Source organism: Cyclopterus lumpus, chromosome 24 (assembly GCF_009769545.1).
Source record: "Cyclopterus lumpus isolate fCycLum1 chromosome 24, fCycLum1.pri, whole genome shotgun sequence".
Classification (NCBI taxonomy): domain Eukaryota; kingdom Metazoa; phylum Chordata; class Actinopteri; order Perciformes; family Cyclopteridae; genus Cyclopterus; species Cyclopterus lumpus.
The window spans coordinates 12789989-12806632 of NC_046989.1; the positions used below are offsets into that span (position 1 = coordinate 12789989).

General features: G+C 40.4%; 1 protein-coding gene across 1 annotated transcript in view; it reads left to right on the plus strand.

Moving 5' to 3' along the window:
• Nucleotides 1-15203, plus strand: part of LOC117727403 (disks large-associated protein 2-like) — an 80115-nt gene extending 64912 nt beyond the window's left edge. Inside the window, exons 6-13 of the mRNA XM_034527685.1 lie at nt 1117-1161; nt 5587-5643; nt 9126-9484; nt 11070-11155; nt 11257-11723; nt 11981-12072; nt 13171-13323; nt 14988-15203. Coding sequence (XP_034383576.1) covers nt 1117-1161; nt 5587-5643; nt 9126-9484; nt 11070-11155; nt 11257-11723; nt 11981-12072; nt 13171-13323; nt 14988-15203 — 1475 coding nt within the window. The remainder of the gene's footprint in view (nt 1-1116; nt 1162-5586; nt 5644-9125; nt 9485-11069; nt 11156-11256; nt 11724-11980; nt 12073-13170; nt 13324-14987) is intronic.
• The last annotated feature ends 1441 nt before the right edge of the window (nt 15204-16644 follow it).

Sequence of the window (16644 nt, forward strand, 5' to 3'; positions counted from 1 at the left end):
ACAAATGCTTAACATAAAAAAAAGATATCTAATTGAACAGCAAACTGGTGATTTATTGATCCCAGGGAACTCAGCCATGCTTTAAAAAAAAGTTTAATCCCGTGTGTTATTATCATTTCATCATTTAGCCGAAAGAAATGACCCTTCCCTTAAAACAAGTTGAAATGTAGCAAAATACAGATATTGAAGTATTATTTTAAAAATATATACCTGAAAGATGTACATTTAACAAAGACTGAAAAATAAATAGACAAAGGGTATTTACAATTATTTTTTAACCATGCAACCATATTTTGTGTAATGAAATATATAATTATTTGTAAGAAATTCTGAATTGTCTCCCTTATATGTGACAGTATGTAGTCAACTACCCCATGAATTTATGTTTACATTTTGTTGTCATCCAGAGATCTGATGCAACAACTGTGCCAACTCTGACGTCCAGCTATTGGGACAAAGGTTTTTGAAAGAATCTGATCTCCCCTGAACCTGTAACACCGCTTGAATATAAATCCTTTTCTACCCCTATGTTCTCTTCCTGCATTTATTCAAGGTTTCTTGGCGAAAACATGCTACTCTGTTTTGCATCAGTCATGTTGCAATTTTCAGGGATCTCAGACTGAATTGTTTAGCGATCAGACTTCGTCAAAGTTATAAAGCACTTTTTGAAAATCATACTTTAGCCTGTATTTGTTAGCTTATGCTTATTTTGTTAAAAGAATGAAACAAAGTATGTGATTGCTCTTTTTTTGTTTGCTTAATGTGGTGGTGTTTCTAGTGAATTTTCATTTACAACTTTTATTGTGTATTTTTCATATATTGATATAAAACAATGGATTCAAATGTTTACGATGTTTATGTTTATGGTAATTAAAAAAGGCAAAATGGGGGTCATAGCTTTACAATGGCATCAAAAGATGAAAATGACTTATAGCATAAATAATATCTTTTATGTCCATAGGGAGGACTACACACTTTAACACACTGCACATACACCTCATGGGCCAGGCACAGTGTCTTTTACTTTGACCCTCTCAATATGCATTGCTTTTCTACTAAGCTATCACCTTTTTGTTTGTTTGTTTGTTTCATTTTTCTTTTTTCCCCCCATTTTAGGCGTCCGTAGCTTAGCTGGGGGGCGTAGAGAGTACGGTAGGTCTGGTAGAGAACCGCTTTATTCTATCTTTTTTTATTTATGTTGTTAATACACTTTTTCCATACATTTTGTCCGACTCATTTACATTTTTCACAACAATAAGATCTATCATTACTTGAAAATGCTGTCATACTCACTAAGTATGTATAATATATTTATATAATATATATATATGTTTTTATCTGTTTCCACATTGAATTCAGTGGGATTTTCCAGATTATGCACTAGTACTGGATAGTGAACCAGAAGAACAGAAGTAAAACATGTGTTGACTCCTGTACTGTTCCACATGTTGGCCTGGTGTCAGCACACTGGCATTTCTTGTACAACGTCTACTGTATTTGAACATTGAGACACAAGAATAACTATTCCATTTTAAATCGCTTCTGCACACTTAGTTTATACTTTAACTGAGATGTGCATGAAGCATTTTCCAAAATCCATGAAATGAGTTGGTTTGTTTTTATTTATTATGATTGATATTACTGTTCTTTTCAAATCCATTGGTATCAGTAGTAATTCACCCTCTTGCTTTAACCATTATATACATTTTCTTTAAGCAAACAGAGGGGAATACAATCAGCACACAGTAGAGTGTCTTTATTTTTAAATAACCTGGCATGCAGCAAGGCAAGTTATGACCAACATAACAGCTTTGTTCTACAAACCAGCACAAATCAATGCCGCTTGTTAAAACACAACACACAATTATATCACAAACTATGCACATTGTGTGGGCTAAAATTATATTTAGAAAAGACGTTTTATCTGTCCAACACGTTAGTTCAAAGCAACATATTAAATAATATATTAAAGATTTGTTGAGACTCAGATCCCCAAAGGATGAATGCTTAGGTTTTGGGTGAACCCATGACCTCTCATATAGTGCCACCACCAGGCCAAAGTTCCCACGTGTACCATGATGTGTACACATTTCCTAAGCACAAGCACACTCCGATTGAATAAACTGTTTAATGAATGAACTGTTTAATTATTCTAGTGCCACTTTCAGAATAAAATGTCACCTTTGCACAGACAAAATATTTTAACCGAACAGGAAGCTTACAATAACATTTGCCGAGAAGATTCAGTTCTTCAAGCGGGTTAATCCATGTTTATTTTTAACAGCACTTTATCGTTTCTTCTAGTCCCACATGGTAGACATGCATATCTTTTTAACATATATTTAACTACTATTGGTAATGCTCAAACAACAGCAACACGGTTAAAATGGTCTTTGTTTTGTCCAACACTTGTGGTCACAGGGTACAATGACCTTTACAGCTTCTAGGGGCTGCTAGCAGGGCTTTTTGTTTACGTTACTTTTCCTTTTTTTCGGCGAAGGTCCCCGCTTTTGGTGGAGCTATTTAAAAGTGTGTTGAAATAATACTTTCGGACCATTGATTTGTATTGGTTTGTTGTGATATTTCATACATAAACAGTTAATCCACCTTGCATCCATGGGGGCATCACCACTGTATGTATATATGTATGTGGCTATGAACAACATGCTTGTTTTGTTGTGCGACTCTTGAAAAAGGGGCTACACAAACCTACGTTCAAAATTTTGTAAATCCAGCAGAATCAGCTGGAATCACTGACCTACAGCATACACACCCTCAAGTCCTGCTAGTTGTCCGATGTCAAATCATCCATCCTTCCATTAACCCATTCATAGATCCATCCACTCATCTAACTTTGCTATCCATCAGCGCCATAACAATCTCAATCCTAGGCCGGAGGAAATATCTTCAGGTATAGTAACATTGATCGGATACAATAATAAATTCCCCTCAGTGCTTTTTCTTTTAGCTACACACAGTAATATGTTTTGCCTGTTGCGATATATGTTTTTTATGCAAACAAAATAGATTCCATTAAGGTGAGCAGGAAAAATATTAAAAATAAAAGTAAATGTTTGACTATACAAGTAAGATTACATTTCCATGTCATCCTGGAGTCTTGAATATACATGTTACTGATACAATGTAAGATCTACAGCAATCATTGAATACATGCTTTTTTTCAAGTTATGTTTACATTAAGGATGCTGTCTAATGATAAACAAGATGCATTGAATTCATGAAAATATAAAGTTAGAGTAGGCTATGTGCAACATTTATGCAATGATAAGCAATGCGTTGAACTTGTTTGTCCTTACACAGGATGCGACGCACTGTTCATTGCTCTAACAAATTGTTAAAGATTATAATGTGACTAGATGAAGCTGTAGGCTGTGATTCTTAGGCTTTAGACTACAATGATTTTGCAATTTAATTACTAGAATATAGACTGTACCCTTTCTGTACCCTTGCTAACATGGACTGGAGCTAGATAGTCACTCAGTTTCCATGATTAATACAATCAAATACAGTCAAACAAAAGATGCGGTTATATTAAATCCTGAGGGACATTCACCTTGTTACATCTTCAGCCCCCATGCTCATGTATGCAGCTCGTCAGTCATTGCATGTAATTAAGCCCCAATCCCCCCCGACCTGAGTACGATCAGCATCTCACCAGCCTCTTTGCCAGTCTGAGTCCACAACTATGGCGAGAACAAATGGAGGGAGTCGGACGGGGAGGAGACGCGGTCAGAACCTTTGCAACGTTATTTTTCTGAAATGTATGTCTTGGCCACAAAGGAGCAAAAGGTTTGAGGGGCCTTGTTGAAAAAGCACGGGAGGGAAGGTCTGTTTTTTTATTTTCTGCACCAAAACTTTGATGAAATGGTATTAGGTCACACTTTACATGAAGTCAATGTAAGTACCGTCATTTTTTTATAGTACCTACATTACCCAACATGCATCTCGGCTGCACTTCTCATGTTCACATGGTGCAGTTTGAGCATGATAAGTGATTATAATTCCATTTTCCATGAATTGTATGTATTTTAAGTGCAGCAAGGTATTGCCCTTCATGTAAAGTATGGCTTAAGCTCATGCACCCAAATACAAAGTAAGTAAACGGCAGTATACTGGGTCATACCCATTCAGTATAATATCTTTTTAATGTGAAAAGTGGAACTCCAGGCAGCAGTTTTCAATATACAATTGTTTTACTTCACCAGAGGCAGTCAATAATTAAAAAGAATAGACAGATAGACTGTCTTGCTTTTACGTTTAAACATGTTCTTCGTCTTTGTCTCTCAACGCATTTTGTCTGATTGTCTTTGTTTGCCTTCTATCGAAGCCTCATTTCTGTTAGATCTACAAAAAGGCCACTTGCCAGAGACTGAAATTGTCCTATTTAAGTTCATGTTGGTGTCATTTTCCTCCAGTTGTGGAAGTGGCCAATTAAGTAGTTAATTATAACGAGTGTCTGTCTCTTCTTCTAAGTGTGTGTCTTTACATGACGTATTTTTGGCCTTATAATCCAAAAATTGCAATGTTCTGTGCGTCTCTCAGGAGACACACTGTACTGATAATAAACCAAGTTTATTCATATAATATCCAAAAATGGGAAAATATGAATTATTTTGCCAGTTAAAACCATTAATTGGAACAATTTAAATTGTTTTTGTTAAATTCTGAATTTTCTAATTTGAGTTGAGTTTCATATTTATGTTTTGATGATGTCCGCTATGTCTTATATGTAGAATAAGATCATGTGTAGCTGTCTTTTTTCAGATTCAGATGATGCATGTTATCTCGTGCCTGATTTGTAAGGATTGATCTGGAGACAATGATATATGTTCAGCATATGAGGGCAACGCAGATGGGCAAAATTCTTAACAACCTTGGTATACATTGATTCTTTGAAAGGCTTAAACCTTTATTTTTGTTAAGACAATAAAAGATGATTTCCATTTTCTTTCCCAATTTGGTCAATATTGGATCATCTTTTGCCGCTTCCTTAATTTAATCGTGATTATATTGTTGGTTATGTAGTGCCGAAGAAGTACAAAGTTGAGACAAATGTATTCAAATCCCCCTGGCAATATGTTTTGATTTCACCTAAACAAGGTTGAGGCACCTCCTGGAGAATTGTTGCCTATGAGCATTGCTCATCAAGTTGCAAGTTGTGTCTGCATTGAGACAGAAACACAGAAAATGCATAATAATGACTGTTGCCCAGAGATCAGCATCTCTCTTCTTTCTCTTACATGTGGTGAAGCAGTGACTAAAGGTCTATTACTGTAAAAGTAACTCACTCATATGAAATTATTATAGGCCAAATGCACATTCAACATTTAGGAAAAACACATTGATGTGACCCATTTCTAACACTGTAAATTGAGCAGATCTGTGTTTCTCTCTCTCCCTGCCTGTTACTGGCTCCCTGTTATTACTGGATAGGCCTTAAGAAAGCATTGTGTAAATATGTTTCAACGCGCTTTAGACCTCTTGGAGTTAGCTATGGTAGGTACAGAAAGATTCACTGTAGGTGTGCATTGTTCCTCTCTAACTGGTGTTGCTTGTTCCTTGCAGGGATTCAGTTTCGTCTCCCTACTTCCTGCAGTGTGGACCGCGCTCAGCCACCTCCAGGTACCAACCCGTCTCCATCTCCTCTCTTTCCCTCCATGCGAGCAGCAATTCTCTTTGCAAGCTACATTTCAGTTGCAGTCATACATCCGTGGGTGCAGTTACTGCGTTTGCTTCCGATGAAGTAAAGAAGAAAGGTAAAATGTATTTAATATATTCCGGTTTCCAAGCCGGTAAAATGTGTCAGAGTTGATCCCATCTTCTCTGACGTCACGCACGTGTGGGGCAACGCGATTTTTAAAAGGCAGGCGCAGCAGTTGCTCTCGAACGACTGCAAGGAAACAGGGCATGATGGGAAACACCTGATCAAAGACAACAAACAGCAGCAGTACACACTACTTTTCTGTGTACTTGTATTATGTATTGCTCATGTTGTGCAATGAAAGTTAAATATTCCTGTGACTTCCTATATATTCTTTGACAAAACTCACCGCCCACTGCTGCTGCTGCCTGATATGCTAGTTTAAAAACCAAGGTCACTGCAAGGATATTTTAACTGGTTATGAAACACATTTCAATTGAACACTGATGCCTCTATATATATATATATATATATATATATATATATATATATATATATATATATATATATACACAATGCAAGAACATTGGTTATTTCTATGTAGTTATTCTTAATGCTTGTCAACGGTGCCACCTGGGAGACAACACCAACACCATGCTGCTGGAGGCAAACGTTGTGTCAGCCACACTATTGATTCATCGTGAGAGTTGATGAAATGGCAACAGAAAGTAACTAGATTGGATATTCGGTGAGGAGATTACATGAGGATGAATTGTGTTTTGATGCACGAGCATGTCCCTGCAGAGGATGTGTCAAAAGGTCTGTTTTGAAGGCGGAAAACTACGGGGTCTTCACTGTGTACTAATACCACACAAGCATTTAAGCAGAGCAGCAACACAATATGATAGCATGACATTCAGGTCCACTTAGTCTGGCTGCACGTCCAGTGTGTGGGTCTGTTTACTAAACTGCCCGGTGCAGCAGTGCTAAACCAAACAGCCTAATTCAAACACAGCGAGTTCTCGCCGACCACACAAAGGGCACGGCGTATCAGCCACTCAACACTTTAAATGAAAGCCGGAGCATTTCAAAGGGAAACCTTTGCTGTACATCTACAAATGTAATTTGTTGCCCTTTCCATCGTCTCATTGGAGATGTTTTGTGTTCAACTGTATACTCAACGATATTAAGCATTTACTTCAACTGTAGGTCTATAGGTGAAGAGAGCGGGACATGTCGGTACAGAAGTCTATACACTTTGATCTCACAATGTTTTAAGGCTTAAGGATGTGGACCCCATACCTAGTAAATGTTATTGTGATTGTGTTAAAGTTAATGTTTTGTTCCCCTTCTCTCTCTCTCTCTGTAGCTGTCAACTCTGTGGCTGTGAAATAATGTAGAAAGCAAAATAGAGAAAAAAGTACAATATTTCCCTTTTGAAATTTAGTGAAGTAGAAATATGAAGAAGCATCAAATGATAGTACTGTCAAGAGTGAGTGCTGTAGCAGAAGAAAAATAACTTAAGTATGCTAGTCAATGTACAGAGCTACATTCAACCACTGCTCCAATCAACTTCAATAAATGCACTTTTGAAGTGTACAATGTAGCTCTTCTAGCTGGGACTCTGCACTGTGCAGCCAGTAGGAGGACATCTATTGCAAGACATTGATTGTTTTTACATTTATTTGTCAGATTGAGTAGAGCAGTTCTCTCAGAATCGTATCTTAAGTATCTTCACTAAACAACATTAGCCTTATTGTGTAATTATGCCCAGCTCATAAATGTAGGTGTATAAGGAAACAAATGTCTTTGCAAGCATAACATTTATGAATGAACTGCACAAGATTTGTGTACTGCTGACTCAACATCCAGTCTGATGACGTGCTGAATTAGAGACTCGTCATTACCTCACAGAGGGACTGCAGTCACATGCGTTACTTCCTCAAAGCACCATGTGGCGGTTCAATTGTGTGTCTGTTCATTGTTACCAGCTTCACAGCACATCTCCACGATGAAGTCTAATATCGGAGACCCGATGAGCTTTCATGTAGCGCCACCATTAGGTCAAACATGCAGTTTTCAAACCAACAGCCTCCTCGACACATTAGCAGATAATAGAAGATGATAGGTTTTGCCGTAGGTAACTTACACAGTGGTTCATCTCTCCAAAGTAGTCAAGAAGCCCAATTCACCACTTCATATGGACTGCCAGCCATCAGGCCAAAATGTATTAAAGATAAAGAAATTAATACAGTGTACTTTATATATTATAAATTTTGACTATAAGACCAGAAGGAATTTCTTTAAAACAATGTGAGGTTCCATTAAAAAAAATCAAGTTAGGCATATGTTTTACATGTTTTATAAAAGATAATGAGAGTTTCTTTAATTGAATTCACAACTACAGCCTATGGTCAGATATCTCTGATGAAAAACATGATGCAAATGTTTTATTTGTTAAAATAATTGAAAAGTGAGAACGTTTTAGAAAAGCCATGGATATGGAAATGTCCATGCCCTGACTTTAATGTGTTGCATTGGCCAATGCATGCAATGTAACCAAGACACACAGATGCTTTGTATCTGGTACCAACAAGCAATCTGTCGCATTTTCAGTTTTGAAAGTAAGTCAGATTGGTAGCATGTGTAATAATAGAACGTGTGGAGTGAGTGCTGCCTGAGTCACTGTGCTCTTTTCATTTTGGTATCCGCCCACTGTGTCTTGCAGAACTGCAGCCCCTTCAAGTTGGAAGGAAGTCAAGTCTGTGACTGGATTTAGCTTAACAGAGTTCCCTGTGGTTTCTTATTGCACTTAATTACCTGTAATCCAAAGTGGTTTGTGTGTGTGTGTGTGTGTGTGTGTGTGTGTGTGTGTGTGTGTGTGTGTGTGTGTGTGTGTGTGTGTGTGTTAGGAGTTGTGCCTACACCGTTACACTATTATGCAGCATGTGTTTGAATAGGTAAAGCACAACAATCTTACTGTATTTAGGAATGTAATGTTTAGTCTGATGAATATCTAATTTTACTATAGAAATGTATATAAATAAGGAAATTAATATAAGACTTCAAAAGTAAATGAATTGCTCAGAAGCAGTGAAGTTGGTTCTTTTCCAACTCTGCTGTGAGGTCCATCTGGATGGATTACCATCAGATTCTCATTTGCACTTAAAAGAGCAAATCTTTCCCACAACCCTTCATTGCTCCTCCCCAATAAACATACATATTACAAAGCTGCTGTTGCTGTCCCCCTTGTACTTACATTCCCCTTGCTTTAAGTGCTCAAGTGCCCTGATGTCTAATCTCCCCTCATGCTATGACGCTCTTCTATCACACACTGTGTGATTCAGGTGAACTGCAGCACTTGGACCTTGTCAGCTTCTGGCCACATTTGTCATTCTCATGTTTTATTTTATCCTCTACCCTTGCCTTGTCCTCGTCCTCTCATCCCGCTTGTGCTATCCAGCGGTATCCTATCCTCCCAGTTACAAGAAGACTCCACCTCCTGTGCCCCCGCGCACCACCACCAAGCCTCTTATCTCTGTGACAGCCCAGAGCAGTACAGAGTCCACCCAAGATGCCTACCAGGAGGGCAGGCATCCACGGGGCGGTCTGTGGACCACGGATAGCCTTGGTCGTCCCATCTACAGCTCCATGGACAGCCTGGACAGCACCAAGGCTGTCACCATGGCCATGGAGTCGGCAGCAGGCAAGAGGCATGCATCCTCGGGCAGCCACACCTCCGTCCAGACGTGTGACAAAGCGGTGCTGGTGTCCAAGGCCGAGGAGTACCTCAAAACCCCACGTTCCTCTATTGGGATACAGGTAACAGCATTACAGACATTGCCACTCAATTTGCTGCTCTCTTTGCAGTCGCCACACTCGCTCCCCAGCCTCAATGCTAATTATACCAATCTCATCTGTCTCCTTCTATCTAGTCCTAGCTGGAAGGATTCAGTGTTAATATGTATGAGAGGTGCCCTGTAAAATCCAGTAAAAAAACATCTCTCAGAGCTCTCAATAACTTAAATCAACCCAACATCCCTTTTATTAGAACACAACAGGCCCATTGTTATGTACTGTAGGTTGTTGTCTCAATTGCATTGCACCATTGGATTATTATCTGACAAGAGGATTAGGTTTCTTAATTGAAGACTTACTCAATGTCCACATCCCCAGGCAGACTTCACAATGTTGAACTAGCAATACAACTACACGTGCAAATTAGTTAATCCTGTCATTCTTTTGGGGGGGTATTACAAATTCCCAAATGTACCAATCTGTGTGAAGTACTCTACAAGGTTTTGGAGGCTTGTTGACCTTTACAAGTGGCAGGCGGTATTACATGGACAGGGCTTATTCAAAAGCGGCAGTAATGACGAGCAAAATGAGGATCTCTCTTACTCTTGTTGTTCTAGTTTGTGATCTGGCTGCTTACCTTACAAGTATCTGTATTATACCTTGTTCTTCTGGAGATTACTGGTAGCTTTGGCCTGATCGTGTTAGAGCCCGTACCTGAACGATTAGTTCCACCACAAGGTAAGAATTCGGCCTTGTGTGCTAACTGTCCAACTCACTTAAGTAGCTCCGGCATCCTCAAATGTCCTCAGTTTTTATGTCCGACTTTGTGTTTTTATGTCCAACTCTGTGTGGACCATGTTGTACGTGCATGTCGCCCACAGACGTCTCTTGTGGGCAATGCTGAGCATGGTGTCGAAAATAATTGACTGTCCTCTTGCAAATGTCGCTGTTTAGAGAGGATGCTATCCAGCCGTGAGACAGCTAGTTGATGCTTCTATTTTTAGTTTCCTTTGTACCAAAATCCTGGATACGGTTGAACTTTAAATCCATGCAATTACCCACACTGCAGGTGGTAACAATAACACCAGTTTTAGGCAATCAATTAAGCTGTAGCTGGATTGTGAAAACCACTAAATTGCATCCTCCAGACTATGTATTATTGTGTAAAATTACAGAGTGGTTTTGTTTGTGATTCAATCGCCGTTTTTTGGCACTGGCTTTAGGTTGACCTCGCCACCTTGAAGGACTGGTGGGGACTGGCAATTCATTCCTGAATGTGATCCTCTCTGGTTCTTGTTAGGCACTTAAAAGACACCTGTAGGTTCAAGAAGCATCACTACAGGCCTGGCTTTTTGCAACCAGATGTGACAGAAGAGGGTGGAGCTAAGTACAATAGAACGCTGAATAAGACATTTTTGGGCAACCAAAACAGTTACAATTATCTCTCATGATGGAAACTCAAATCTTCTGTAATAAGTAAGAAATCTAGTCAACATATCAACAACATTTCCAAATGTAAAGCTGTCATTTTGAATGGTAGACATGTGCATCTACTTGGGTGTGACCGTTCATTCTAGTTGTTAATGATGACGATTTCTGTGTTGACCAGGTGGAAACTGTGACAGACTCTGAGACGGAAAGTAAAGGCCTTCCTCAGTTCCACTCTATAGGGATCCAGGTGGAGGATCACAAACGGTATGTTGCTCAGACAAACCAAACACAGTGTTCATGGTCAAAGTATAGTGCATTTAAAGTTGCTTTTGTTGAACACTGTCCCCGCCACTTGTGCATTCTAGGCATGGGAGGTTCAAGCGCTCCAACAGTGTGACCACTGCAGTGCAAGCAGACATGGAGTTGGAGGGCTTTCCCTCCATGGAGGACAAGGGCCTGCAGTTTGGTGGCGGCTTCGGTCGCCACTCTGAGCCCAGCACGCCCACTCAGTATGGGGCCATCCGTACAGTGCGCACACAAGGCCTGTTCAGTTACAGGGAGGACTACCGGCCCTCCAGCGGGCCCACCAGCCCACAGCCTGAACCCTGGCTGGTTGAGCCCAGTCTGGAGGGCACCGAAACAGGCCGAGTGTCCCCACTCCGCAGGGACGGCAGCTGGTTCATGCAGCTCCTTCACAATGAAACCAAGCGGCTGGAGGGATGGTGCAAAGAGATGGAGAGAGAAGCAGAGGAGCATGACCTGACAGAGGAGAGTGAGTGTCCTGAGGGAAACTACGTTCTTGTCAAAACGGGAGCTGCTTTTGTTGTCTCAGGTCAATGCTCTATGATCATTTTGTTTTTTATGTATAACGGTAGCCAAAGTGAACATTCATAGTAGTAGCTGACATGCTGACTTTGATAACATAGAATTGTGATCAGAGTTTTTTGAACAGATTGGATCCATGTGAATGACATTGCTCAACATGTTAGCCTCTACCAAGCTGTCAGACATGAATCCAGTCTCTCTCTCTCTCACTGTCTGTGTGTGTGTGTGTGTGTGTGTGTGTGTGTGTGTGTGTGTGTGATCCAGTCCTAGGAAAAATCCGGAGTGCAGTGGGAAGTGCTCAGCTACTGATGTCTCAAAAGTTTCAGCAGTTTTACTGGCTATGTCAGCAGAATCTGGTGAGTAGTATGTGTTTGTGAACAAGAACACTGTATCGACCTACATGCTGTCAATTTGTTACATGGAAAAACACAAAGACTCGGGTTCAACTTGTTGATAGGCTTGTCTTTGTCGGAGCTCTGAGAAGGTGCTCGGCCTGACGCTGCACTTGTGCACCTTCCAGAAATAGACCCCAGAGATCAATAGTGAAGCAGTCCCTCTGCCGCTAGTAAACGAAAGGGGAATTCCAATAGCTAGCAGCACCTGTGTTGAGGCTGTGCATTACTGGAGCCGTTTGAACAGGATCTCAGAGTTTGAATAATGGACTGCCACACCTTCTCACTGTTTAGCCCTCGTGCCGACTAGAGAATCAGACCTTTTATATTAACACAGTCAGCAGATATCAGACTGTGATAGTGTCATATGTGGGAATGTTTCTGCAAATACAGTAGAGGTGAAAGTACAGTGAAAAGAGACTGGCAGGCACTTAATCACACCTCACTAAAGCATAGCTAATTTCTTTGAATGAAATGCAAAACCTTGTGGAGGTGGTTGAAATCACCTGTTCTCTCACTGCCTTGTGTGTGTGTGTGCGTGTGTGGTTTTTTGGTGCGTTTGCGTGTGTGCCTTCACTCTCTGTGCATTGCGCTCTCTTGGATGGTTTGGGGCCGCACTCTCTTCCCACAGATAATAAGATGATGAATTAAGTCCAACATTGGTTGTGACAAGCCTTAGATTGCCCTGAGCTTTCAGACGTGTCTGAATGAGGGAATGACTCTGTTTCCCTGAACCAATGTTGGTGCTGTGCTGCCACCCAGTGGTCAGAATGGTGAGGTGGCTATGAGTAGCACAATGTCCTGAAAATGAAGGCTGTAATTGCCTGTATGTATTTCCTTTATTTTCCAATTATTTAGACAAATGTTAGCTTTTTGTTGTTGCTTTTTAATTTAAGTATGATACACTTGGTAAAATGCTGGTTAAGAACATGTAATACAAGTCTACGGTTCTTCATTTGAATTTGTTTAATTTTGTAATTAGTGTTCTGCAATACTACACATAAGGACAATCATTTCACTTGAGTACAAAACAACCCATGTTGTACTCCACCGTCTCTTCAGGACCCCAGTGCCATGCCCAGACCCACATCTCAGGACCTGGCTGGATTCTGGGACCTCTTGCAGCTTTCCATTGATGACGTCACTGCCAAGTTTGATGAGCTGCAGCAGATCAAGAGCAACCAGTGGCAGCTGGTGGAGAGCCCAGATAAGAAGGTAAAGCTGGATCCATACACTCATTACAATTAGTCTTAATGGGTTCCAGGCAAACTCACTCAGCTTTTGACAAAGCTAAATTAACAACATCTGCCTTCCTTTTATAGGCGTGTGACCAGTAGGAGGTTAATCATTCATATCACTGCTGGGACAACTATTAGGAGGCAACACCAGTTCAGCCTAGACAGCTAGTAGCATCTTCTAAAAGGTTTTCCTTTTCAAAAACAAAACATCAGTCGTGTTTAATTGAGAACAATTTGGGACATTTTATCTGTCGGATATATATATTGTCTATATTTATCTGTCACATCCATGATTATCGTACCTCATCACCTGCTTCTGGTGCGTTCATGTAAGTAGAATATTTAACAATGGCACATCACCAGCATTAAGTGGCGTCAAACCAATTAATGGAAATTCATACAGACAGTATGATTTGGAGATTTCCTGTCAACAGACTAACTAATGGGTGAGGAAAAAGAAATGGAACATGGCCCACAGCAGGGACTATTGGTGCTATTTCCTGGCTTTGCATAAACCCAGAACCCTGATTACATCTCGACAGGTAGGCGTAGCAAAGCAGGATAGCTTAGCCGTATTTTGAAAGTCCCTGTCATATTTCTGCAGAATTTGATACCTTTTTAAAAATTGCACATGTAGTGTATGCAACACTGCTTTAATGACACATATGCTGACATTTGTAAATAATTAGCAACATTAAAACAAGGGGACTCATAACTGCAAGAAGACTGAAAACTGAATTGAAACAATGCGTTCAAAAAGGCAGTTATATATTGATGTCCAGTAACATTTGACCGTTTTGACAAACCTTTGATCTTTATCAGTCTGTATACACACAGGTTCCGTATTCTAGACACTGATACATGATTAATTTTCATTTCATAGCATGTCGCTGTAGAACATGAAACACACTAAGAAAAAGCACTAAGAATATCAAACTATCCAGTTAAATTGACAGTAGCTGCTGAAATAAATGCACAATTTGTAAGAGTGATTCTTGTAGATAAGGGAGAAGCACATTTAGACGTGTTTTAGAGATCCTTCAGGGCACTCGGATAATTATCTCCGTGCTACAGTTGTAGTTGTAAGAGAGTTATGTACCACCCAGCAGTTAATGGGCACATTGCAAGCTCCATGAAGCTGAGCCCGAGCAGTGACACGGATGCTCCGTGTTGGGCTTCTCTCCTTCAAGGCGAGCACGCCAGCTTGCCAAGCAATCCCAAAAGCTCTCCTTGCTCTCAAAAGCCTTTGCTGTGTTAAGATGTGTAGGTCATGTGGGTGATATTAGAGGTAAGTGTTTTATGTTTACATAATCAATTCGTATTTTCTGTGGTGTTTCTAGAGATGTTCACATGAATGTCTTTCTGCAAAATACATATACAGGGCCTCAATTCAATTATAATTATAGCAGAACAGTTATCAAAGAAGATGATGTGAGAGTGCTCTTTATTTAAATGTGTGTATCATAATATCTGGGACACATTGTCACTCCTAACAATTGTTTGAGCTGTGCACCACTGATTGAGATGCATTGTTCGGTTTGCTTGTCTCACCTGTGAGTCATCTTGTTCTGTCAGATACATTGCAATAATAATAACAAGCCTTTGCCTTTTTTTTATAACCATATCGTTCTGTGTCCTCAGGAGCAAAAGTGGCCCCCCCCTCTGCCAAAGCGGCCATCCAAGGGGCGTGGTGGTTTGATGCGAGAGCGCTCTCTGGACCTTCAGGACCGCCAGCGACATGAAGCCCGCAGACGCCTCATGGCTGCCAAACGAGCAGCTTCTTTCAGACAGAACTCCGCCACAGAGAGGGCAGACAGCATCGAGATCTACATCCCTGAAGCCCAGACGCGGCTTTGAGGTCCACGGATTCATCCTAAACGCCTCTTGTCCACCTCCACCCAAAACCAGCTTGTCACAACCAGCCCGCTGTCATCAACCGTCATCGCTCGTCCACTTTTTCCATCATCTGTCGCCATTCTCTAGGTTGTCCCTGCTGAAGCTACACTAGGCAAGATTGCACTCGTAAATGCATTGTTCTTTATCAGTTTAGATGACAATGTGGCTCGGCCGTAGGGAAGAACGGCCAAACTTCCCTCAGTGAGAAGTCAGATGAGTCGGGTGTGGACGGTCGATTTCCTACTGAAAGTCATAAATGAAGCTTAACACTGAGAAAATGGGACACACCAGCATTAGACTTTCTTCCTCTTTTGGTATTCTTTGGTTAAAATTGATCACAGGCCAGCTGTATTGGTAAACATGAGCCACTACCAGTTGAACAGTGAAGTTGCCTAGTGTAGCTATAAAACCCCACAAAGGGACTCTTTACACCACAAGAATGAGCCGCCCATATCCCAAAATAAACATTTCACCTATTTTTTTATTTTTTATTTTAGCTACATTATGTCAAGTTCGTCATTTATTTGTTCATAACCATCGCTGTTAAAACTGTCTTCAACATCGTCTCCATTGCCCCACGGTGAGTGAGGTCATGCTGTACGTGCCACATTCAAAGGGAGACACAAAGTGACACTCGGAGACGTTCCCACCAGCAACAATGTTCTTGGGCTGGAGCTCCCTGTGTGGAGGGACAGTGGCAGCAGAGATTGATGTTTTCCCACAGTTATGTATCTTAGTAAGGCCAAAAAAATGCCTTTAAACTATGTTGAATATTGCCTAACTGATGACAGAATACAAATACAATTATTTTTGATCGGGTTCAAACTTTACACGCCTTTTCTATGGAGGTGGCTAAAAGCTGGGTACTGTGGTCCATCAATTTCCTGCCAGTCTGCGGTAGAACGGTATTAAAAATTTTTGACAGCGTGTCTGAGGTGCTGCACAACTTCTATCATCCATCCATCTTTAACCAGGCATGCTGCAGCGGATGACCAGTGTTGCTGAATGAGATCTGAAAATAAGGCTAAAAAATATGAGACCATCATTTGAGCATTTATTCATTTTCATTCATTTAACACCATCCCCATACATTTGAAAGCTATGTGCGTTATTTGCTGCTGGATACATTTCCATTGCAGAACAAATATGAATTATTAACAAAAGACAGTTGTGCGGAGCCTGGAAGAGGTGACTGTATCAAACAATGCATTTTTGCACCTTATAATATTCATGTTTGTATTTCCAAGGGAAATGTAGTTTATGAAGCTCATGTGATATTGTTGCAGTTGAATTGCAAGGACAGATGGAAAATGTACTACAGAATTTCATGTTACTCTGCAGGTGATATAACCTGCACCTTGTGTTGTTTTGTTTACATTCCTTTCTGATGGCGTTCAGGCCG